The sequence below is a fragment of the Acipenser ruthenus genome, chromosome 3 (genome assembly GCF_902713425.1).
Source record: "Acipenser ruthenus chromosome 3, fAciRut3.2 maternal haplotype, whole genome shotgun sequence".
Lineage (NCBI taxonomy): Eukaryota > Metazoa > Chordata > Actinopteri > Acipenseriformes > Acipenseridae > Acipenser > Acipenser ruthenus.
This window is the reverse complement of record NC_081191.1, coordinates 101,640,412-101,667,591: the sequence shown is the minus strand read 5'-3', so window position 1 is coordinate 101,667,591 and position 27,180 is coordinate 101,640,412. Positions and strand designations below refer to the sequence as shown.

Here is a 27,180-nt window from a genome sequence, read left to right as displayed (position 1 = left end):
AAACCAAGTCCAGGCGTTCTTGTGCATTAAGGGAGAACTAATGTGGACAATGGTAACTATAAATGTTTGTATTGTTTTGCTTATAGTATGCTATGGGTGTTTGTGCACATATCTGAAGCTGTTGGTTTTGAAGGAACTCATTAATGAAATTAATTATACTCAGTATATCTGGTTTATTATTTCCAGACATCCGTCATATTAAAAATAAAAAGGAAAGAGACGGGGCGCCTATAGGGAGAGGGGATAGAATTAGGCTGGGATTCCGGGAGGTGATACGCTACTAGAGCGGGTCATTACTGCTGTAACTTTTCATATTTGCAAAATGTAATGTGGTCCCGACCTCATTATTATCATTATATATATATATATATATATATATATATATATATATATATATATATATATATATATATATAGTAGCACAGTGGGGGATGGGATTGGAATCATCCCCGCAGTAAAATGTATGGTTTTTGTTAGTTTGGGGAAATGCACCGTTGTTTAATTGAATTGGTTAATTGTTTTATTGCTTAGTTATCCCCTGCACCTGGTGCTTATTATTAAATTGGAGCCAGGTGCAGGGTATAAAAGAAAGAGAGTCAGTTTGCTCAGGACTGCTAAGAAGAAGGAGGCAGAAAGTGGTACTCTGCGTCCTGGCAGTTGGGAGGAAAAGGTGTTGTAGTAAACCTGTGTGTTTTTGTTTATTGTTTTAGTGGGGAAACAGCCTAGCTGTCCCACTTGTAGTCAGGGTGTTCTTGTGTGTTAGTTAGTGCTCGTACAGAGCTAGGTGTTTATTTAGTATTTTGTTTTGATTTCGTTCTGCATTAAAATTAGCGCAAAAGCGCGTTCAAACCCTCCATCTCTGTGTCTGGTCAGTATTTTAAAGAGGCAAAACGAACCCGAGCCGCAAGGCTCCTTTACAATATATATATATATATATATATATATATATATATATATATATATATATATACGCACACATATACATACACTGCAGTGCAAAAGTTTGTGCATTTTCCTACTCTAATGCATTATGAGCATCAACAATTTACTCAAAGCCTCCACTAGTGTTTTCTACTATTAAAACAACCTTGACTTGCATAAAGAAGGACACACATTGAGTGAAATAGCTCGCATCACTGGATTTTCAAGGTGTGGTATCCAAAGCATAATCAACAAGTACAGAGAAACATCATCTGTAATTGACAAACCCAGGACTGGAAGACCCAAAACGCTGTCTAACAAGGATGAGCAATACTTGAAGATAATATCCTTAAGGAATAGAAAGAAGACAAGTGTTGAATTGACAGAAGGCAGAGTCTAGTTTCGCCCAAAGCTTTAATTGCTATTTCAGGTTTTTCATTCCATCTTATTCGTATGATTCTGCTTGACATACGCATCCACAATGTTTAAAATTCACAGCCTAGCCTTTTATTTAATGTATTATGCCTATATTTAATGTATTTGCATTTTTTAAAATGTTGTATTTAATGTACTATGTCCTGTATTTCACTGTATTTAATGTATTTTGCATTGTTCCTCACTATCTAAAGAGCTTTGTGGTGGTGGGTCCACTATGAAAGGCGATATATAAAATAAATACTGATTGATTGATTGATATCTGCAGCATCACCAGAGGGTTCTGTGTATGTCTCTCTCAGGTTCAATGAGAAATTCCTTACAGCATGTCCCCTTGGGTATACTGTCCTGAAACTGGGTCAAATGCTACCTGGGATACTCATTAATTGGTGCCAATCTACTACATAACAGTGGCTTTTGTCTCCCCCTTGGGGAAGGTATTAGAAGCACTTGACGAGACTTCTATCACCTGAGAGACAGAGCTAAACAATGACCTGCAATACCAGTCCTGCATTTGTAATATCCAACAATCGGTGTCTAATTGTCCAGTAGAGATCTTCTGATAAGTGTTATACTGCAGAAAGAATATATGAAAACCCCCCTTCAAAACAAAAACATTTAATGATATATACACACACACACACACACTACGGGTGTCGAGAAAACACATCATGCTAAAACTACCTTGAGCGGGCTTGGTTGTTATATATATATATATATATATATATATATATATATATATATATATATATATATATATATATATATATATATAAGTAGCGTTTAATAGATGTTTATGAAATCATGAAACACGTTTGCTGTACAAATTTTCCATATACTGTGGCTTCCATAACCCTCTTATCTTAAAAAAAAAACAAAAAAAACAAAAACAAACAGCAGTTAATTAATTTTCTGACAGGCTTCATTGCATTCTAGCTTTGCAATGCAGATATACACGGCACGTTGCTTTTTTGTTGTTGTATACGATTGTGTGAGTTTGTTTTTATGAGCTCTAACGCATCCCACTCAGTTTGTCTCTCTTCAAGTAGCAATTGGACAGAATACTTCCGGTTTCAGACACATTGTATCTGTAGAAACTGCAAACTACTCAGTGGGAAAGTAAGCAGAGAGCCGAGACTGAATAGCCAAAGAAAGCGGTGCTGTCTGGACAACTTTTCTGCCGAGACCACTAACTCATCAGAAAAAAAAAAAAAAAAACAGAAGCTGAGCGTCACAGGTCTGGGTTCTCTGCTGTACCTCGCTTGATCCTTTGCAGTGCAACTTGGATTTCAGAGAAACATTATTTTTTCTCAGATACCGGTACAGTGATTAATTGGGCAGAAGACTGTCTTTACGAACTCGTTAAGATAAATCTGCTTAATTGAAACCATCTCAAATCACTATAATAAATTAAAGAAAACTTCAAAGCAAGTTGGGTCATTTTTAAAGGTTTCGGACTACAAAAAAAAAAACATTGGCTGTCTGCAACAAGTTCTAAGTTGGCTAACCTAGACAGAAAAAAAAATACTTAATTTCCCCCATACAACACTCGTATTGCAAATTTGATTTGACCATTAGAATCAGCCATACCTATGGACCTGGATTGACCCTGCGTATTTTGAGCAGCACTTTCGTTTGTGGGACTGTGGACACACACAGATCGAACTCGCCGTCTGTGCAGCACGGCGAGCTGGGGCTCCTTGACTGGGCGATCAGAGCTGTGAAGAAGCGGGCGACTGACATTAAACTGTTTTTCAGTTTTAATTGAAAAAGTCAGCAAACCCCTAGCCGAGGAAGAACTCGCTGAATTATGTCGTGTGTAAAAAAAATCGACCTGATGGTTGGAGTTTTCTTACTTTTTCAGACCTTTGGAAATCTGTTTCATCTAATTCACGGTGAAACTACCAAGGAAGGAAACGGTAAGGTCGCTTTGCATTTAATTATTGTTATGTAATTATTTTATTTTGGAACACATTTTGATTGCTTGCAGGTGTTTTTGACAATTGAAGTGATAACAACCTGCACTTTAATTGATTGCTGTAAAAGAAGACATGTATATGTGTGGTTTTCTGTAAGATATTAAGGCTTTGCCAGGTTTATTAGTGAAATGGTTCTGCATTCAAAATGCATTTGTACCCCTTAGATACAGCATACGTTTGATTTAGTCCATTGCCTAAATGAATCGCCAAGATGTATTTGTATTTGCGAACGATTTAGTACAGCCTACAGTATTTGCAAGTAGAATTTGTAAGTAAGCTCTCGTTACAAAACAAAACAACAAAAAAAAAACACCTTTCCCCTTTTTAAGATTCTTGGTTAATGGCTTAAGACAGATGATTGATGAGACTGTGACAACTTCCTTTAATTGTCTTGTTTAAGATAAATTACGCATTTTTAACAGCTTGCCAGCTTTGTGCTTTTTGAATGGGCATTTTGTCATTGGTGAGCCCAGAGACAAGTGGTAGTCTTAATCATTTCGCTAAGAACGTTAAAAAATGTAGGTCATAATCTATAGGATCTGTATCCGGGCTGGCAGAAGGAAAAGTGTGATGCTGGCAGAAGTCAATTGTGAAATATGCAATGCCACAGCAGCTGAGCGATAGGAACATCATGAGCATTATTTGTGTAATCCAGTAAAGTAAATATAAACCTAGGATGCTTTTCAAAAGCTAAAACTGTCGTCAAAAAAGCTGTAATATGACATTATTAATTTGGGTCGTTTTTTTATTTTTTTTGTTGATCATTTTTTATTTCAAGTGTAATCGGTAACACTACTCTTACCTAAAAGACCACATTGGAAACGAGTTAACAAATGTAGCTGTGATGATTTGACAAGCATTGCTCATTTAAATCTGTGCGGTTTTACATCTTGGCAAGTAGAAGTAAGAAATCAGCCCTTACTGATGTATATTTTACTGATCATGACTGACTCATATTGATATAGCACCTGTAGGTTATTGATTAAAAGCGAGCTGCGGTTTATCAACATAGACACCCACAACACTAGGACAGTGTGAAGTGAAGGGAGCTGTTAATCATTTGTTTTATACTGCAGTACAATGGAAACATATACTGTACATTAGCACCAAGTCTTCAGTCAGTGCAACTTCACAACATTTTATTTTTAGCAAATTCATTCAATGACATTTTGGGCAAACCTGCAAAAATAGACATAATGGCCATGGATTTTTTTTTGTTTTCATACACTACAACTGTATGTAAATCACACACCATTTAAAGGAAAATGTTGATTAAGCACACTGTCATGTGTAAACTCGTATCTGCCTTTTACAAAAATCATGATGGATCTTTGACTATAATAATAAGTCATCGTCAATGTAAGAACCTGAACTGTAAGATAAAAGCTAGGCTTCTTGTGTCTTCAAAACATCATAAATCAACATGTTTGAAGTGATTTACAGGAATGGGTGCTATGATCTGTTCTGAGATTAACACTCCCACACCAGCTGCAGCTTTTTTTCTATCAGACACATCTTCAGCAGAATGGAAGTGCAAATGATAGGACTTCTTGCAGTAAATGACAGTGTGTTCTGGTTTACTGCCACACCAAGAAAAGGCTTTGGCATGCCACTCAATGAATAAAGCAGCAGTGCTCCACTTCAACAGGCATGCTGATCTAATAATAAGTCATAGTAACGACCAAACAGCTGCAGGGTGAAGTGTCTGTAATCAGAACACAGAGAATAACCCCATCTACTGCTCTGTGATGGGTAATCATTTAAAGCATTAGTTAAGTAAATACGTTTTCGTAAGCCACTCATTGGCTTGGAGCTGTGCATAACAACCATCCAGCAATCTTTTTTTTTTTTTTCGTTAATTCAACAATGAATCATATTGTCTGTGCATTATAAATCCCCCCAAAAACATATTTTAATGTGAAAGTGTGCAGTACTTTAATTTAGACAGTAGTAATGGGCTATTGAATATCCACAGACACTATTTTTGCCCGTGTGCAGTGAGATAAAAGGTTATGAATGAATTTCCAGATGTAATTTTAAAAATCACAAAATCAGGCTGGTTAGCTTTGTTGGGAATGGTCCTATACTAATTCACAAATACCTTCAAGTTCAAATGTGCCCTCAGCCTTTTACTCTTGCTCCAATATCGCATTGCACCATTTCTCCCTGTAGCCTTTGGCTCCACATGCTCTATTATCCAGCAAGACCTTTTGAAAGGTCATATCATCACATGCTGAAGGAAATTGTAGATAAACTATAGGCATTTATCATTCAACAGTAAACAAACATTAATAGCTTGGACTGCAAAATAATCTGCAGCAAAATTACAGAACCTCTGTTTAGCTTTCTAAAAAGTGAAAGGAGGAAAAAAGAAACGCAGAAGGATAGCAGGTTCAACATTAAAAGCTGTCGGCAGGGATGGGGTTAATTCCTGCCCCTGACAAATATGTGAGAATGTGGCTGCTCCTTAATAGAATAATTGGTGCTAATTTGGGAGCAGCCACATCCAATAAAAGGAGAGCCCAGGGATCCATTAACTGAGAGAAGTTGGTAAGTGTTGTTTTTGTGTAGCTGCAGTCTGTGTTTTGGTAGTATGAAGGTGAATGCCCAGCCTAAATTTGTGTATTTTGTTAAACCGGTTTATTTGTTACTTTGTTCTTGTGTTTGTTTTTTTGTTTTATTTTGTTTATTAAAGTGTGCTTGGTGCTTTGTACTGCAGTTTCCTGGTTTCTTAGTCTTCTTCCAGCGGCTTTCTTGTCACAGCATTGCACTTATTTACTGCCTCACCAGAAGTTGCGCAACAGTTTAAAAAATGGCAGATGAGAAAGGGCTCTGTGTTATGTGAGAGATATATATATTTCAGCCCCTTAGTACTTGGTAGAAGCACCTTTTGTAGCAATTAATGCTAGGAGTCTTCTTGGATAAGTCTCTACTAGCTTTGCACAGTAGGATAATTACATTTTTGCCCATTCTTCACGGGGAAATTGCTACAGTTCTGATAAATTTGTTGGGAATCGTCAATGGACTGCAATCTTCAAGTCTTGCCATAAATGTTTGATTGGATTCAGGTCAGGACTTTGACTGGGCCACTCAAGAACATTAATTCTCTTCTTGTTCAACCACTCCAGTGTGGCTTTGGTTTTTTGCTTTGGGTCATTGTTCTGCGGAAATGTGAATTTCCTTCACAGTTTCAGAGTCTTGACTGACAAACAGGTTTTCCTCAAGGATTCGCCTGTACTTTGCACCATCCATTCTCCATACAAGCCAGCTTTGTGTAGGGACTGGCTTATTGTTGATGTGTAAACACTGACTCCCATCTCAGACACAGAACTTTGCAGATCTCTCAAGGTCATTGTTGGCTTCAGAGTGACATCCCAAACCAGTTTCCTGCTTGCCCGGCTGCTCATATTGGGAGGGCGACCTGATCTGGGTAGTGTCTGGGTGGTATGATGCATCTTCCACTTCTTAATGATGGACGTCACTGTGCTGAGAGGGATAATCAGCGCCTTTTAAATTTTCCTGTACCCTTCTCCTGCTCTCTGCCTCTCTCTCACTTTATCCCTGACTTATTTCGAAAGCTCCTTGGTCTTCATGGTTGCTTGTTGGATCACTATGTGAGTTGCAGCTTGAAAGTCTTTATATACCTGAGGGAAATTATCGACAAGTTAAACCACTTTGAGTGCACACAGGCTGAAACCATTTCAATAATTTTGTGACCTTTCAAACAAATCATTTGCACCTGAGCTGATTTAGGGCTGCAGTAGCAAAGGGGTTGAATACTTATGCAACTGAGATTAATCTGTTTTTCTCTTTAAATCTTACTTATTTATATTCTATATGCATTTTTTAACTTTATCTATGTGGAGTAGTTTGTGTAGATTTTACATGTAAAGTCTAATTTGAAGGCGTTGTGGAGTACGCTCAGGTGCCAACAAAATGTGAAAACTTTGCAGGGGGGTGAAAAATACACAGGATCAACAAAGCAGCTCTTGAACCTCTATTTCAAAGTTTTAGACAGCAAAAAGTAAACAAACCAGGTTTTGTGCGCACACACGTTACTTTATGGAAACGTGTTGATGGCCGCTGTTTACTGTGTAGAAACGACAATGGCAAGGTTTTATTTATTTATTTATTTATTTTGAATGCAGTGTATTAATGCAACGTATTCTTTACTCCTGGGATATTTTTCTACTTAATATCTTGCTGTAAAATAAAGGCACACACACATGGGCCACGCCCCCTTGCTGCTATGCTACCTCTGCCTGCGTTCTGAGCAATGTAATAACTTTTATTACTTTTTGAAAACAAATGAATATCCGAACGAATATTTATTAATTTATTGTTATAAATTTAGTCGTTGCCAATTATTTTTATTATTTTCTCCCAATTTAGAATGGCCAATTATTTTTTAAGCTCAGCTCACCGCTACCGCCCCTGCGCTGACTCGGGAGGGCGAAGATGAACACACGCTGTCCTCCGAAGCGTGTACCGTCAGCCGACCGCTTTTTTTCACACTGTGGACTCACCATGCAGCCACCCAAGAGCTACAGTGTTGGAGGATAACGCAGCTCTCGGGCAGCTTACAAGCAAGCCCGCAGGCGCCCGGCCAGACTACAGGGGTCGCTGGTACGCGGTGAGCCGAGGACACCCTGGCCGACCTAACCCTCCCTCCCCCCGGGCGACGCTCGGCCAATTGTGCGCCACCCCCTGGGAGCTCCCAGCCACGGTCGGCTGTGGAATAGCCTGGACGCGATCTGGCGACATCCAGGCTATAGAGCGCATCCTGCACATCCTATGGAGCGCCTTTACTGGATGCGCCACTCGGGAGCACCGAACGAATATTTAAATTATGAGTGAATATCCGAACGTGAAAATCCTGTGTTCATCCCAGCACTAAAATATATTAAATTGTTATGAAGCAAAATATGATAACTGCCAATTTCACCAAAAACAACACATAAGAAGACACATTTTTGTAAGAGTTAGACAAGTTCTAACCTTGAATGTCTGAATGCTCAGTTTTCAAGAATAGATGCTTTTTTTGTATGACTGCTGCATGCGTTAAATACTTTTGAGAACATGCAGGCTTAAAGAACCTGAAGAGAGATAAGGGGAGAGAAGAAAGAATAATAAACACTAATGAATACAGAGAACAAAGAGAATAAACTTGCTGTGTTTATTTTTACTTGTTTCTTCAGTTCATTCGACCCACAAAGTGCGAGTCACCCAGCATTTCACGAGAACTGCACTTTAACTGCCCGTCGCGGTTTGGCCACCTCTGGTATATAAACCTGCAGAGCAGATCCCAGATATTGAAATTGCTGTACAAAAGAGTTAGATCTGAAATTCATTAATGAACTTACCACAAAAGCTCATCATGGTGGACGTTGCTTTTTCTTGCAAATTTCTAATCATAATTACATTTTTGTAAAGTAGGCTTGTAACAGTCTTTTATTTCACAAATATACAGTAATTAACCCTATTTAGACAGTGATTATATTAAAGGTTTTGGTTCTTGGTCAATGGTACTTTGAGAAAGACGAAGACCAAGGCTATTTTGAGCTGCGATTCACAGATTTACTTCAAACCTGATATAAATCAAGTTTGTACCCCATTGTTTAATTCTACAAAATGTTATCCTAATCAGATCGGTTCTACTTCTATCGTGAGAACATCGAAAGCAGGTAATTGGCTTGGTGTTCCGTGGCCTTGACCTGGAAGTCAAATGTCAAAGGTTTCCTGCAATCCTTGTATATGCCTTAGTCTACCTTTTTGACATTGACTTCCATAACCTACTTAGTTTGTGAGTTGTGCACTGTGAAAGATAGACAGATGGACGGATAGACAGACAAACAGACAGGTGGGTGGAAATCCTCATTTTAGCATTCTGCGCCAAGCTTTGTGGGCTGCAGGTCATTAACATTTAATTACATAACTTTCAATGACAATAAATATTTTAGTCCTTTAGTCTAAAATAGAGATGAACAAAAATGTGTTTTGACTGATAAAATGATTGTTTCTTTATTATCCACTGCTGGTGATGCATATCCCCAGTGACAGAAATATAGTGGAGGTATCAGTACATAGTTCATGGTGATCTGCTTTCTCATGGTACTGATTTGCTACTAGATGACGTCTTATACCATGCACACACTTTTTGTAGTCAGGGATTATCTTTTGCCACACTTCTAACCAGATCACTTTGAACTGCTTGAAACCGTCTTCATTTACAAACCTGTTTAAGTTTATCTAGCAAAGTCCGTACAATTGAAATTAAAATAAATAATTTATTGCATGCTAATCTGGAGTGTAATTTTGAAAGTAATAGAGTGTGTCGGTACTTAAGGGTACAATTGTATGAGTGAGATAATTACATTTTAACTGAAAGCTTCAAAAGTTACATTACAAAGCATCAGTAATATAATATGCTGAAGCAATTTTTTCATATTGGAATTCCAGGCATGTGAGAAACAAAACTCATAATGGACTAGGAGAAGAGCATGCACGATAGGTCATTTCCAGCCTTATCACAGACACTTAATACTAGATGCTATACAGTATATCCCTGATTCAGTATATTAGCTTTACATTGATTAGAGGAATGATGACATTTGGTGTTCAATTACCTCCTTTTTCAGTATCTGTGAAACACACATTTCTACCAATTATTAAACTTGCCCCAGCAAAATAATGTATATCTACAGGCAAACAAGAGTGTTACTGATTTTCTTCATTTTCTGGTGATTTGCTGTTAAGGTAGGCTGTTTAAGACCATACTCAGTTTCAGGTACTGTGTATTTAACATCCTTTATGATTCATCTGGTCAGATTTTGTTTTGTGAGCTACCATACAGCTGGACAGTTTACTGAGTTATATGTTATAGTATACTGATATTAGCTAGACTTGCTATCTCAATCTGGATTGTCTAAAACTTTGTATAACTTTGTTTCTTAATGTCTCAATTTTTTATTGTAAGCAACAGCTTTATGTTCCGCAGAATGGCCTGAATAAACCATCTGCAAAGGTTCTACAATAATCTATTAGGACTGTTGTATTGCTGTATATTCCTTGTCCCCCAGCAGGGTCCTTGTTTTTACTGTTTTAAGTGGACTGCTTAGGTTACAACCCCTTGAGGCAAAACAAGAGAATAGTTAAGTAGTATGGGCCCTTACACACTTTATACACAATCAGCCACAAATCTCAGGCACTTCTATTTTCTCTGCACCTGTGATGACAGCAGATGGAATTTCCTGTGCTGCGCCATTTTTTATACGCTGCTTGTGAAAAATCAGAAATGGCATGCAAAAAAACTACCAGCAAACACTGGAAGCATAGATGTTTCAATCAATGCACCTGTGTTTGGGAGTAATACATTTTCATTATGGGTGTTCTGTATAGTAAGTTATTTACTTAGCTGTGAGCTGAATGGTGTTGAATTATTGTGAAAGTACATAGTACCTCATGGTAGCATTTTTCTGGGATCTGTTGGAGCCCTACCACAATTGGTGGATAGATATACAGTTTTGTACACTTTCCTAGGTAGGTATAAAAATTAGCTTACCATAAAAGCACTATTCCCTTTCCACATATTCATTTACTTTACTGAAAGCGTACAAAAATAATGCAAACCCATTTGATCTAATAAAGAGATGGAAGTATCTTAATGTTCACATTTGTAAAGCCTAAATCGCTAGGACTGGAATTACATTCCTTGATATTTTATTTTATTATATTATTAATATTGACTGGTACAGGTTTTACGTCCTGTAATATGACCAGTGATCCTTTGTACTGTGAAGCAATAATTCTTATTATTTATTTCTTAGCAGACGCCCTTATCCAGGGAAACTTACAATTGTTACAAGATATCACATTATTCCACATTATACAGATATCACATTATTTTTTACATACAATTACCCATTTATACAGTTGGAGCAATCTATGTAAAGTACCTTGCTCAAGGGTACAGCAGCAGTGTCCCCCACCTGTGATTGAACCCATGACCCTCCGGTCAAGAGTTCAGAACCCTAACCGCTACTCCACATAATGATGAAAGTGTATTTATTTTCTGTGTCTGGGTTTTCCCTCACCACACTTTCCCTTGACTAGGTTTTAAGGGAGTGCTTTTCCAGTCTGTCCAGTGTGTGACCAGGATACTTGCTGATCTGTATCCAACCTCGCTGCTGGCTTCTCATCCATCAAAGTGGCACAGCTTCAGCTACTGCTACTGTTACAGAGAGCGGCCAGCTAACACACAGCGATTGTCTCAGGGCTGCCAGCGATAGTTACAGCACCCTTGTCTGTCCTTCACTGTTTAATGCAGCTATCCACTGAATTTAGCGTATGCTAAATACGTATAAGTGGCCTAATGGTTAAAAAATGGAGAGGGACCACAGGGCAGTTTTTTTTCAGTTATTTGTTAAAAAAATGTACTTGATGGAGGTACAGTACTCTGCAAAATATGATTTTATAAAATGAATCAAGTAAGAGTTGATAGCTAACTTCTTAAAGCCTCCAAAAAAAAAAGAAAAGAAAAAAAATGAAAAATAATATATCGGATGTTGCTGTTGTAAAATCTGGATGTTTAAAAAAAAAAAAAAAAAATATATATATATATATATATATATATATATATATATATATATAATTACAATGTCCTAGCGAGATATGTATACAACCCTTTGCTCCCTATATATATATATATATATATATATATATATATATATATATATATATATATATATATATATATATATATATATATATATATATATATATATATATACTGTATGTGTGTGTGTGTGTGTGTATGTATGTGTGTATATATATATATATATATACAGTGCCTTGCAAAAGTATTCAGACCCCTGACCAATTCTCTCATATTACTGAATTACAAATGGTACATTGAAATTTCGTTCTGTTTGATATTTTATTTTAAAACACTGAAACTCAAAATCAATTATTGTAAGGTCACATTGGTTTTATGTTGGGAAATATTTTTAAGAAAAATAAAAAACTGAAATATCTTGCTTGCATAACTATTCAACCCACGCAAGTTATGCAAGCAAGATATTTCAGTTTTTTATTTTTCTTAAAAATATTTCCCAACATAAAACCAATGTGACCTTACAATAATTGATTTTGAGTTTCAGTGTTTTAAAATAAAATATCAAACAGAACGAAATTTCAGTGTACCATTTGTAATTCAGTAATATGAGAGAATTGGTCAGGGGTCTGAATACTTTTGCAAGGTACTGTATATATATTTTACTGAAGCCAAACTTGTACATGTCCAGACTGCTTATTTATATTTGAATGATGTTTGAACATTTCAGATAAAGTTAAACTACTGTCTTCAGATGTTGTCAGCAACATCGATGCAGGAAAGTTGAAGCCGTTGCATGACAGGCATTATACAAAGAACATTTAAATTCAATTAAAATACAAGGAGGGTATAGTGTTAGTTCCATATTATCAGGACACTGCAATAGTTGCATCACAATATATTGATAGTTATATTATGTTTAACGTTTATTTTAAATGTAGTCTTTTTCTAGATAATCATACAAATTGTACCAAGATTAAATGAAGTGTGTTACTAAAATAAATGCTTGTGATAATGTCTTCCGGCCAGGGTCTGTGAAAGCAGTGTAATTTCTACTTGACAAACATGGGCAACGTGTACGTCCGGTAATAAGAGCAGAAGACAGAACAGATTTTGAATAAAAAACATATAGTCCTTATTAAAATGTGTTATAGTTTCCAAAGAATTGATTTAACTGTGTAGTCGTGAACAAAATATGTGTTTGCTTTTTTATTATTCTGTTAATCTGTTTTTTTTGTCTGACATTTTGAAATAGTTGTGAGAAATATACTTGTTTCCAAGCAGCTGCAATGTGGTGTTCCATTACCAAAGTTAAATAGAATTTCATTGTGTGAATGTGCTGTTCCATACTGTCAGGAATCATTGTGAATGAATAACAGGTACAATTTCATTTTTTGGATTCTTATTTCCACCTTGCAGACAACACAGTGGGTCTGTTCATTACATGGCTGAATTATCAGATCCAATTGTAACTTTTTGTAGGCAGTTTATGTAACCCAATATAATACGTCCAGACTTATTTTTTTTGTGTTTGTAATGTAATCGAACCATCTGAATATTTCTGTACACTACATTTTATGGGTTATGCTTGAGTTTTGAGGGTTGTGATTAGCTGTAAAGATCAGGCCCTTAGAATAAAAAATAAAGTTAGCAGGACACACCTGTCTGGGTTTGACCCAGACAGTTTGTGATATGGCATCCTTCCTTTTAATATTTTCTTTGACATACATTAGTTGCTTAAAGGATTTCCACTGTTAGAAATGTACTGTTTAGTACTGATCTGTACATTCTACTTTGTCCCCAGCATTTGAAAAATGCTGGAGAGGGACAACGAACATATCCATGTGATGTAAGCAATCCAACACAGTACTGAGCGGATGTGTGATTCAGGACTTGCAGGATTTTAGGTCTGAGGATGTGTAACAGGGTGATGTTACACACGTGGGTTGTCACTGAACAATACTGAGGCAGATATAGAGCATTGGGTAATGACATGCTGCACAATTGCGCAGACTTAATAAACACAAGTGCTGAAACAAAACAAAACAAAGCTACAAATAAAAGTTTGCCACACAAGGTGAGCGCTAGTCCCACTGAAAAGAACGTCCTGCTCCAGGAACCTACTACTCTATGTAAACCCTCTCTATACACTATTTGGGATCAACATTCCCTAAACTAACCTCTAAGGCCGACTTCCCTTGAACCTGGGGAAAGAACTGTCAGGCCAGCCCATCCAGGGAACTCTGTTCTCGCTGCTTAGTGTCCTCACAGGTCGGGAGGGAGATTTACAACCAAGAATCATTGTATTTCTGTCACACCCCCCCACTGGAAATTTGACAAATCGCACCCTGACACAGCTGCTTGTCTCAGGTAAGATTAGACTCTACTATTTTTCTGGCTGTAAGTTTGATCGCTAGAAATATCAAGAGCAGAATACTCTGTATACTGAATGATTATTAATTTGTACTGAGATCTGGTGGTATTGTGTTTAAACTCTATTGCAGTATACAGCAGTTTTGATAGGCCTAGGCTAGGTTGACTCAGAAATATGTCCGGGTTTGGTCTGTGGAAACGGTGGCAACCCTAGACACAGTACACAATTTTATTCTTCAAAAAAGTCTGAGGCTGTGCCTTGGTAGTAACTACTGTACCCTCATTTCTGTGTAAAAAATGTGTTTGCACAGGTCTAGCTGAATGACAAAAGATCGATTAATGCACTAGCAAAAGCAAATAATATCTGAGCCTTTTGTATGCACATGCCATGCACCACTTCCAGTGCCTCTTGATTTATGTAATAGCTTGAGGTCATTAACCCATTGGGATGCATCTGAGAAATCCTACTTTATCCTATGTGTGTTTTTTTTTTTTTGCAGGGATCTTATTTCCATTTACCTGTTTATATAATTCCATCGCGTGTTTCTGTGATAGTTTATAAACTACTCGACCTAATGGTCTCATAGTTTATGATATCACATAAACCCTAGATGGAATTATTTTCTTGTAACTCACTGAAGCCAAAAGCCAATCCTACTATTCTCTCTCTCTTTCTCTCTCGCTGTGTGTGTGTGTGTGTGTGTGTGTGTGTATATATATATATATATATATATATATATATATATATATATATATATATATATATAAATTGCAAGAAAAACTTGTTACAAATGTTACAAGAGACTCAACATGACACAAACGTGCCTGGAGGGTAATGTAGTAGAGCATGATTTAAGTGTTCAACAGATAACTGATGATATTTATCAGACAGCCACATTATTTCAGCCTTTTCAGCTTTTTCAGCTTTTTCTGGCTCCTACACTGAGTTGTTTTTCTAAAAGCTCACTAGTCTGGGAATGATTCTGATGCTGAATATTGCTCCATGTCAAAATGTGGTCTTAGGAGGAGATATTGGTCTTAGGAGGAGATATTGTGTAGAGTGAATGCTGTAGTCTGATTGTTTTACTTGTTTGAGCTTTGTTCAGTAGTCTTGTTTGTCACGGGGGAGTAAGTCTGGTTGGTGGGGAGATTACTCCTATTTACCATACGAGTAAGTCCTCAATGTGTCTCATGACTAAAAATCAGTAAAATTTGCCCCATTTCATTGGTACCATATGAGGGTGGAGGGGTTACATGACGGTTTATTTTCTCAGATGGGACTAGACTCAACCTTTGCAACTAAATGATCAACTTGTCAAGGGTAAAACAATTAGTTTTTAAAGCATGGATGTAGCAGCTTTAATGGCTGAATTATCATTTTGATGCAGCTGCTGACTTTGAAAGGTGTTGTATGCAGCTTCATCACCTCTGAGTCAGAGGTTTCCTTAAAAAAACCTGCCCTCTTTATTTCCCAGCACCCCAGCATGGTATGTGAATTTGTGGGGGGGGGAGGCGGGGGGAGGGCTGTGCTGTTTAAGATGTTGCCAGCATTCTAAAAATTAAACAATAGCAGGGGTACTGACCCTGCTTCACTTCCTTTTTACCCCCTCCCCCACTAAAGAAGCTTAATTTCCCCACCTCAGCATGCAGACTGATCTTCTTTGTCAAAAAGAATGCATGCTCAAAAGACTACACTGCATAAATATTTTAATTACATGCTATTAAGTGCACATAGCTTGGTGTTCTTAACTAGATCAAACCATTTTTGCACAGCTCTTCATACAGATGCCTTTAATTTATCAGAAAACAGCAGTTTGTGGGTCCTGCAAAAAATAATGTTATAGCATTGCTTCATTTCGTCTAGATTCTGTTTGGGTTCCACCTTTTAAAATAATGGGCAGATTTACTAATCTTTTGCTCCAGTACACCAGCTTTTTTCAGAGTAATCTAAAACTGTTAATATTTCAATATAAAATAGTAGAAAATAGTAAATTTGCAACTGTGTTTTTTGTTGGACATTCTGTATAGCGCAAATGTCAAGCTTCATTTTACCTTGATGAGCCTTGTTTGACCAAATTGGGTGCACATTTGCAATAAGCAGTTTTTGAATTTTAGTAACTCAGTCCTCCTGAAGGTTCTGTTCTGGAATGCTTTGGTCTCTGTTGTTGGGTTGTTATGGATTGGAAGTGTTGCTGCTCATATACCCCTTTCACACAGACGAGTTATGACGGCTCAGAACCGGCACTGATGCAGTGTGAATTGCCTGTACCGTCACAGAGCCGTCATATTTTATGCCGTCTCTGAACCACCTCGCGAGGTGGTTCAGAGACGGCACTGAAGAGTCTTCACTCCTGTGTGAAAGGCTATGCTGGCACTGAAGTGCTGTAGTGGTCGTGGATTGAAAAGTCAACATCCCACGTGACTGCATGTATACCGGACATGTTGGGTATTTTTGTCATGGGTGTTACACGCTTTATTTTTTTTTTAAATACAATGGCTGATCAAGAACGAGGTTGGTAGTAATTGGAGTCTGGAATAAGTTAAGGAATTGTTAATTTTACGGGCTGACGAGGAGGTGAATTCACAAATAAAAGGGATGGTGCGTGATGCTGTATTATTATTATTATTATTTGTTTATTTAGCAGATGCCTTTATCCAAGGCGACTTACAGAGACTAGGGTGTGTGAACTATGCATCAGCTGCAGAGTCACTTACAATTACGTCTCACCCGAAAGACGGAGCACAAGGAGGTTAAGTGACTTGCTCAGGGTCACACAATGAGTCAGTGGCTGAGGTGGGATTTGAACCAGGGATATCTTGGTTCCAAGCCCCTTTCTTTAACCACTGGACCACACAGCCTGTAATTTATGGGCAAATCGCATTTGCCATGAAAATTATCTGTTGACTGTCAGGTTTGAAAGTTGTACTCGCATGATCCCTTTGGCTGTGTCAAACAGTTATGATGGTATTATACTGGCATTGATTGAGCAATTTCGTGCTGTGTGAATGGGTATTTTAAAGAATTTTTTAAACGTCCGAGACGGCTCAGTAGCGGCATTTGTGTGTGAAAGGGGCTTTAGAGTTTTCTCTACTGTACTGCCTGGTTTGAGTGATACAGTAGATGTTGTAAGCTCAGGTGCAATCAATTGCCTTCAGAATTCACACAATAAGTTAAATAGAGTCCATCTGTGTGTAATAAAAGTGGTTCACATGATTTCAGATTAAATACACCTGTCTCTGTAAGGTCCCACAGTTGGGTAGTGCATTCAAAGCAAAGATACTACCATGAAGAACAAGGAGCTTTCAAAACAACTCCGGGATAAAGTTGTGGAAAGGCACAGATCAGGGGAGGGGTATAAAAAGATTTCAAAGGCATTGAATATCCCTTGGAGCACAGTCAAGTCGATCATTAAGAAGTGGAAGGTATACGGCACCACCCAGAATCTGCTTAGAGCAGGCCGTCCTCTCAAACTGAGCAGCTGGATAAGAAGGGCATTGGTCAGAGAAGCCAGCAAGTGGCCAATGACAACTCTGAAAGACCTACAGCGTTCCATGGCTGAGATGGAAGAAACTGTCCATGTGTCAACAGTAGCTCAGGTACTCCAGAAATCTGGCCTGTATGGAAGAGTGGTAAGAAAGAAGCCATTTCTGAATAAAGCCCATGTAAAATCCTGCTTGGAATTTGCAAAAAGGCATGTGGGAGACTCTGAAAAGATGTGGCAAAAGATTCTGTGGTCCGATGAAACAAAAATTGAACTATTTGGCCTAAATGCAAAGCATTATGTCTGGCTTTTCATCGGCAGGGCTGGGAAGCTTGTCAGGCTAGAGGGCAAAATGGATGGAGCTGAATACAAGCAAACCCTTGAGGAAAACCTGCTAAAGTCTGCAAAAGACCTAAGATTGGGATGGAGATTCACCTTTCAGCAGGACAATGACCCCAAGCACACAGCCAAAGCGACACTGGAGTGGCTTAAAAACAAGAAAGTGAATGTCCTAGAGTGGCCCGGACTTGAATCTGATTGAGAATCTGTGACAAGACTTGAAGATTGCTGTCCACCAACAATCCCCATCCAACTTGACAGAGCTTGAACAATTTTGCCAAAAAGAATGGGTGAATATTGCACGATCCAGATGTGCAAACCTGGTAGAGACTTACCCCAAAAGACTCACAGCTGTAATTGCTGCCAAAGGTGGTTCTACCAAGTATTGACTCAGGGGGGTGAATACTTATCTAACCAAGACATTTCAGTTTATTTTTTATTTTTCATTAACTGTTGTTTCACAATAAAAATTCTCTTTCCTCTTCAAAGTGTTGAGTAGGTTGTGTAAATCAAAGGAAAAAAATCCCATTTAAATGCATCAAGATTTCAGGTTGTAACACAACAAACTGTGAAAACGTCCAAGGGGGGTGAATACTTAGTATTGGCACTGTAATTATGTTACATTTATTGTAACTTTAACTGACATTTAATGTAACTTCTACATCAATAAGTTACATTAAATAAAAAAAATTATTCTGAAAGAAAAAAAACACCCACCTAAGTTATAAAACTTGAAATAAACAACCAAAGCAATTTTTTAAAGGGCTTGGGGTATTCTAAATGTTTGTATTTCTATTTTTGTAAGGTGTTTTTCTCTTTTCAGAATAAATGGTGCTAATGATACTTTAAAATAAAATACTTTATTTACTCCAGGTTGACCGTATGGGCAGACTTGGACAGGGGCACATTGCAATGTATTCTGGTACTTGCAGTTCTGCAAAACATGAACTCCTGTGAATGGTCCTAACTGCACCGTAACAAAGACAGAATATCGTGTTGCACACAGTCGACACATTTTTATAGAAAGAATGCTATAGTATGTCAAAGTTGCAAAATGGGTTAACTATTCCTTGTGTTTTTCAGAACATCTTGAACCTCCTTAAAATGATAATTGAACACACTTAAGTGGCGGTATGCACCTATAAAGTTAATTCGGGTATACTGACTCGGAGCCAAATGCCCCATCAAGGCCCAAATGCCTTCAGAAGTGTTTAAAACAGGGTGATATTTGTTCTGTCTTTCGTCATTTACATTTAAAGATTAAAAGAACAAATGCTGCCATACTGTATATTCAGTTACCTTTTGGGACACAAACCTAACCCACAAGCAGATCTTATGGTCTCATTTTTTTTTTCTTAAAAATTGCACAGCCCTGTTTTTCTTAACACTAGAACCGCCATGGCAGTCATTTTTACGGTTTGAGGTTTTCAAATTGAAATTTCTCTGCGTGTCTGGATGTTATGCGGTTGTCCATTTATGACTTTTCATAAATACATGTATTAAATACCCTGACATTTAAAAGGCAGGATCACGCAAATAAGGAATTTATAATCCCGCCCAACTAGAACCACCAAAGCAGTCATTTTGGCTGCCTTTTACAACATGTTTTTATTTTGCATATAACCTACAATATTCTATTTTTTATATACAACATTGTTGTTATTTCTACTGGACCTGGCAGCCATCAATTCCTTAGTTTTGTACGAGGAATGCACCAGGGAAAATATAAGTAGGAGTGATTTCAACTTGAAGTTAGCCACAGCGCTTCGGCAGAAACATTTTGATCAGAAAACTGCAAAGCAGCAGGCTGCTGCAGCTCAATCTGGATTCAGTGCTCCACCAAGTGACACACGCAAGAGAAAACATATGTTACTTTAGTTTTAAATACAAAAAAAATATTCGTTTTTACAGTTTTGTATGTACATATACCTGTTTACACCAGTTTACACACCGGTTTCTTTTGAATTGTTTATTTTATTTTTAATTTAAAAATAAATTTATGTTTATTTTGAAGTAGTGCTTTATATGTGGTAAGTTAGAAAATAAACCCTTTCATGTTTAATTGTTCATTTAAATACGTTTCGGCTGTGCAGATGTTTGATATGATGTGCTTGAATAAAACTTTTGAGTTGTATCCGATAGTTTGTCTGTCATTTTAATATTGATGATGTTTAAAATGTGACAGTCATAATGACTGTCTGCGGTGGTTTTAGCTATGAGCATAGCCGTGGCGGTTCTAGTGTTAAAAGTATTGTTTAATTTTTGCCATAATAACTGATTATTATGTCAATGAATAAGACAAAATACATTTTGATTACATTTGTTCCTCAAAAAAAAAGTCTTTTAAGGCCTCCTCCTCCTGTTCTCCTCCAATTAATATTAAATGTGGGGCATGTGGGAGTAAATTGTTACATGTATGTTATGATACCACTTTTACTTTCTGTAAAACAAAAGTCCAGGTTATATTCTTCATAATATTTATTAAACTGTTAAAAATGCTAGTCTGATTTTCCCCCCCTTGCATCTTGCTAGGGGGGGAATTAAGTCTGTCATCCCAGTAAGTGCCTAAGCCTTATCCACAGTTTTGTTTGACACAGCTGCTGGTTTTGTGGAAGAAAGGCACAGAAAGGTGACAAGATGCCATATTCCCCTGAGACACCCTCAGGGGTTCTTTCTAGTGAACAGTGGGAAAATGTATGAACTTTTGCTATTGATATACAAGTTCTGTAGGACTAAAATGGCTGAAAGTATTGGTATCATTAAGGGCCAATTATCTCTCTCCCCAAACAAATAGAACGTTATTTTAAGAATTAATGTATGCATTATTTTGTGGGTTTACATCATTCAGAAACAATACTTCCGGTTTTGCTTCTTGATGGCACAAAAAGGGATATTTTGTTTAAATTATTTCACCAGGACAAAGAAGACATTGGCATTAAAAGCAGGGACAAGAAGATTAAATGAAAAAAAGTTGTTCGTTTCAACTTGTAAGCCCTAGAGACAGAAGTTGGTTAGCGGCAGCCTAATTTTTATCCAGATTTATTTTTATTTGTATAAGGGCACAGTGTTAGAGGAAGCTGAGAGCACTGCTTTCTTAAGCATGAATCTGTACATGGCTACATTTATAACAAGAATAGCTGCAGCACGCTGTGATTGCAACACTGTTATTCCTGAAAATAATCTACTTGACTGTGTCCTTTTTTATAATGACATGGGTTAAACAAATGTCAACGTGCCATGCTAGTGAGTGTCATTTTATGGTAATTAAGGAGGGGCTATGTTCATATTTTGAATATCATGCATCATAAGAATGCATTGCATTAAAAAGAGTTTACAATGACGATTACAAAGATTTTAGAAGAATGATACTGAAATGTTCCAGTTGTATATGCATAATTGTGGTCTTTCATGTTTACAGCAGATGTAACTCAAGCATCATCTATGCTTTTGTTTTATCTCTGAGGATGCTTAAATGTAATTATTTGTTACATGTTTCCATTAAGATTCCCTCAGCATAACAGAGATTTGTTAATGTGCTGTGCTAAAGTTGTTCCATTAGGCTATCGCTACTAATGCCATTGAAGTACATTTTTTCAACAACGTTCTATTAATGTGTGTTTCTTTTAGGTTCTGTTAGGTTGATTGGCACCAGTTCTTTGTTCTATAGCCATAAGGTCTCACTTTGGTATTTGTTTTTACGGGACAAGAATTGGGGTTGTTTTTTGTTTTCTCAAACTTTTGGATATCAAGTTGAGACTAGTTCAGTGTGAATACTGTATGTAGCACACAATAATGTATCTTATGAAAACTTTGTAAAAGGTACCAGTTTTTACATCGCCCTTCATGCTTTCTGTTCCTGATTATCTGTCCTGAATTAAAACCAAAATCATTCCTAAATGAAAACAGTTCAAGCATATTGTGAAGAAGATCACAAAACAGGACTGGAACAAATTCAGATGTTGGCAAGATATTCTTTTAGTATTGAAAAAGATGCTTCACATCAGCATTTCCATTAAAATCTTACAAAACCCATGATGTTGGTGGAAAGCTGCTGTATATTTGCTCAAAACTGATATTTCTTTGCGGCTGTTGTCCTGTGGTCAACCAGATATGTGTTCATTTTTTTAGGTATAATTAATGTTGCATGCTTCTACTGTTGGTGGTGATAATGTTAAGGTAAACCTCACTGTATTTTGGAAAATGGCTTGACTGGTTAAACAAACACTTTGAACTCATTCACTCATTTATACACAGGGACAACAATAACAGTACATTATTTACCCTACACTACACTGTGGTGTTTGCCAAAATAATTATACATTTTGTAATTGATCAATTAAAGAGTAATAAACAAGAAAAATAACACATTTTAAGGTTCTGCATAGAAGTTGGTTGCCACTCCTTATTTTCTTCCATGAGATGACAAATGAGAACTAATGGTTTCTTAGCCTTCTTTATGCATAGCTAAAGCTTTTCACCAGACCTCAGACAGCATTTGAAATTCAAATCTGAGGACCTGGCATGCCATACTGTTAACTGTTGAATTACTGAGGCCTGTGTTTGCAGAAGACAGCTCTACTTGAAATATACTGATATGTAAAATCTCTGTGGAAAATACTTTTATTTGGACAGTCTAACTACACAGCTTTAGGAATGATTTTAACATGTACTGTAGACATACCCATAGGCTATAGATGAAAGGATGAGAGCCAAGGTTTGGTGGAATATCTGTTCATTAATTTATCGGAATCTGCTTTGATAGCCCATTGGGAAGTGACGTACTCTTATATAATCTTGGCTCAAGGCTAGAATCACAACTGTTTCCATTTCTTTAACAATATACCTCTTTGAGCATAGCTGAAGCAAATGCATATAAAAGCACTTTTCTTCTTCCAGCTGTCTTCACCCACGCACAACTAACTACCTTCAGTCCAGTATGTGCAAAGCTTGACCACCAGCCTAATTTAAACCTTTGTTTGAGTGGGGAGATTGGTTACTACATTATCTATCAATGCACTAAGGTGTGACTAATGGAGAGATAAGAGCTCAAACTTGATTGCTACTTTGAGATGACACCAGTGTGGATGGTCTCAGGAGATGTTATTAATTAAGCATTTATGTCAGTCTGACAGTCATTACCTGTGTGTTATTGACAATTAAGTGTGCAGAGCCCAAGTGGAAATGACCAATGCTGTGGATAAAAATCCTATTAGGAATGAAAAAAACTGCTTTTCTTTTATGGAGACATTTTTAAAATGCAATTTTAGGTTATATTTTGTAGGTTCACTTCAGCCTGCTGAAATTTAAGTAACTGCTTAAAGTGGCTATCAAGTAATGTCCAGTAGGCTTTAGATGGGCATATAGCTACCTCCAGACCCTGATCTCTCCTAACACCCCCACCTGACCTCTTCCCTCCGCCTGCACTAGAAGACTGGCTGTACTTCCTCTGCGCTCCCCTGCCTCCAGAGCCCGCTCCTTCTCCACCCTCTCACTGCAGTGGTGGAACAACCTTCCTACGGATGTCAGGACTGCACAGTCTGACAGCCTTCCGGCACCTCCTCAAGACACACCTCTTCAGACAACACCTATAAAACTCAACTCTTCCCTTCTGGACAATATAGCACTCTGCCTTTAATGCACTTAACCCAATATGTAGTATTTTGTATTTCACCTGCACTAACACTGATGTAACTATCAGCACTGTTATCTGCTCTTGAACTGCCCTAATTTCAAATTGTACTGTGTTTTGTATTTGCTCTTATTATGACTGAAGTCACTGTATTTTGTATCTTGCTCTTAATTGTACTGTAATTCTTTTATATGTATTTTTTGTATACAACTGGGTAAGGGTGTCTGCTAAGAAATAAATAATAATAATAATAATATACCATAGGATAATAGCCACTCTTCTCTTTGATAATGCTGTATCTGAAATAATGCCAAAACTCTCCAGCAGCTGCTGTTTTTGAAATCTTGTCCAGATAACTTGTCACAGTATTGTGTGATATTTGACCATCTGTCTTACTGTATAAGCGTTGTGACAGAGTGGTGAGTGGTGTGATGGCAAATAACACAAACAACACTGTTACTCCCAAAAACATTTTGATTTATTTTAAATGTACAAAAGAAAAGCAAGTCACCCCTATACCATCAATGGTATAAGAGAATCTAAATACGGTGGGTTGCAGTCTCAAACAAAACAACACTCCAATAACCGCAATCCTCTGTGCACAAAACTGTGCTCTGTGATCCAGGTGGAAGTGGTACGAGTGTCCCTGATGTGCTGTGCAGTGAGGCAATGAGTCATGGTTGTGAGCTGGCTCCGTGGCTGCAGCTCCCGATCTCTGTGTTACTCCTCTGCCAAGATAAAAACAAAACAAAGACATGCTGCGGCTGGTTTGTACAATCTCAGCGTAAAGGGGAGTACTCGCGTGGCTGTGCCAGGCTTTCTCCAATCGGTGCCTGCCCTGTAGCCGATTGCAAGGGGTTCATTTTGTGTACGTGCCGCTATGCGCTTCTGCCAATATGGCCAACTCCCGGTTTCTGCCTACCGTCGAGTCAACCAGTCTACGGGGAAGCATACCGCCCACCTTACACAGTGCCCTTTCTGGTCAGGAAGGAGATTTACAGCTTAGATTCTTTCTCTCTTTTGTCAGAGCATATACAGAGATTTCTGTCCGCACCTACACCAATGGATTGTTGCTACATGTTCCTGCTATTAACTTACCTGGCGTTCATGCAAGCACTACATAGTGTTCTGTTTGGCTTCATCACTGTATGAAGTATGTTGTAGGAAAATAGCATTATCCATTTTATTAAGGCACTTGCCAAAACTTCTTAAAAGTATAATGCAGTTCTGCTAGCGGAAACAAGCCCAAGCATGTCCAGCCTTGTTTAGGTTACAAGACTCCAGGGGAAATGTAGGGATGAGGCTCACAGCAACAAATCTGATTCATTCAACCATAAACACTTGTGCAAATCCAACTTTGAATGATCTCCAAAATACAGGGCTGCATGTCGGCTTTGGAGCCAACCCTTCAACAACACTGACACTACCACCTCCTCACGTCTACACAGAGAGCTGTTTCCTGCATTCCTTAATGAACATGTTTTCACTTTCTCAGGGTTACTACAGATGCGTTTAAAGGAGAAGTGATACCAAAACATATTCTAGTTAAGGGTTGACAAGTTTTAATGAACATGTTTTCTTCTCAAAATTGTTGTATGAAATCATTACCTATAAATTATACCAATTAAAACCAGTTACATTATACTGAAAAGTACTTTAATTCATGTCTGCTCTTTGTTCAACCACGTGGTGCCCTATTAATAAATTGGGGCCTTCATAAAACAGGTCATCTTTAATGTTCGTCACAAAATCCTCTGTGTGCAGAGTTTTGTAGTTAAAATGGATGTTGTGAAAGCCGAAGGAGATGCCTAGAAATCATTATCTCATTCTGCAGAGCTGTAGAGAAAGACTTAACAGAGCATGTCACTGATACAATCAGAGTTTGTCTTGCTTCATCAGTGGCAAGACTGAGTCCCACCCGAGTGATCAAAACCAGAATTGAATAAGGAATTACTGATCATCACATCTTGAAAGCAACATATTGAAAATAAAAGTTGCTTATGTCCTTTTACTTCCTTTGCTGAAGGATTGACTAATGATGCTAGTGTTAATCCTTTGCTCTTGCAATTGTGACCATGTTTTTCACATGTCCCATTTAAGAGGTGTCTAATGAAATGGCTAGTCTTCTATACAACCTCTAGAACTCTATACAACAATTGTCAGCTTCCTCTCCGAACTATTGTTTACAACTGCTCTGAGGCTTTAGAGCTTATATGAAACAATACATGAAAGGGCAACAGCAGTGACCCAGGCATGACTGCAAAGGATATCATTATCAGTATTAAAAATCCTTAATGAAATTAACTTGCATCAGCATTAGCTGAAAGGAAAATCAGCTGCAGCTGAACTAATAGAGGTTATGTAAAGCTGTGGGTTTTCAGTCTTGTTCTTAGAGACCAGGTGCCCAGTTTCTAATAGTCTTTAATGGTTTTTAATTTTCTCTGATCTGCATCTACCCGCAGAATCTGATTCATTTGGAGACTTGTGCAGCCGAAACATCAGAATGGGTTTCTGTAACTCTAATTGGGTCTGTTGCATTTCATTGCTGAGCATTTATTTTCTTTAATATACTCTTCAGGTTCTTTGGCTGGTCACTGGTTTCTCTGTTGAAACCGCCACTTCAGTCTTGTGACTAGACTGCAGGAAGTCCAAAGAAACCTAGTCTGAAAACTTAAAACACACACACTTATTTTGCATTTAAAGTTCTTTTTTGGTTTTTTTTGTACTTCTGAAGTACTGTTGGAAACAGCGGACTCCGTTTTGAGAATATGCCACAGATTTCAGTATATAGTTACAATACCAAATATATGTATTAGAAAATTGTTTTAAACTGATGATCTGTCACTAGAATTATAGGATTGAGCCATAATTAAAAAAAAAAAAACATTTTAAATAATAATAATAATAAAAAAACAATATGAACATAATTTAGATCTTTTATTTAAATTCATGTAATCAAAGAAACTACAAAATGATATCGCAAAAGTGTACCGGAAGCCATAATAGTAGTACAGTATTTCATGTTAGATTTCGAAATGTCACAATTTTCAATTTCTGTCAGTTTGTCATTAAGTATATGGAAAGCGGTATGTACTGTAATTCAATATGTTAATGTAACATTATTCAACAAGTTTCATTCGACTTTATGAAGCAACATTTGTTAATTCTACAGGGTGATGCAACACTTAGTACCGTACATTATATTTAGGAGACAAAACCGAACCAGTTAACTACAAACCAATAAGACTGACTTCTATTATATGTAAACTTATGGAAACTATAATAAGATCCCACATGGAAAATTACCTATATGGTAACAGTATCCTGGGAGACAGTCAGCATGGTTTTAGGAAAGGGAGATCGTGTCCAACTAACCTGCTTGATTTTTTTGAGGATGCAACATCGACAATG

At 37.4% G+C, this 27,180-nt stretch overlaps 1 protein-coding gene across 1 annotated transcript in view; it reads left to right on the top strand.

The window, feature by feature from the left end:
- Nucleotides 1–2,379: 2,379 nt before the first annotated feature.
- Nucleotides 2,380–27,180, top strand: part of LOC117435642 (plexin domain-containing protein 2-like) — a 148,757-nt gene continuing 123,956 nt past the window's right edge. The window contains exon 1 of the mRNA XM_034058978.3: nucleotides 2,380–3,275. Coding sequence (XP_033914869.2) covers nucleotides 3,167–3,275 — 109 coding nt within the window. The 5' untranslated portion in view covers nucleotides 2,380–3,166. The remainder of the gene's footprint in view (nucleotides 3,276–27,180) is intronic.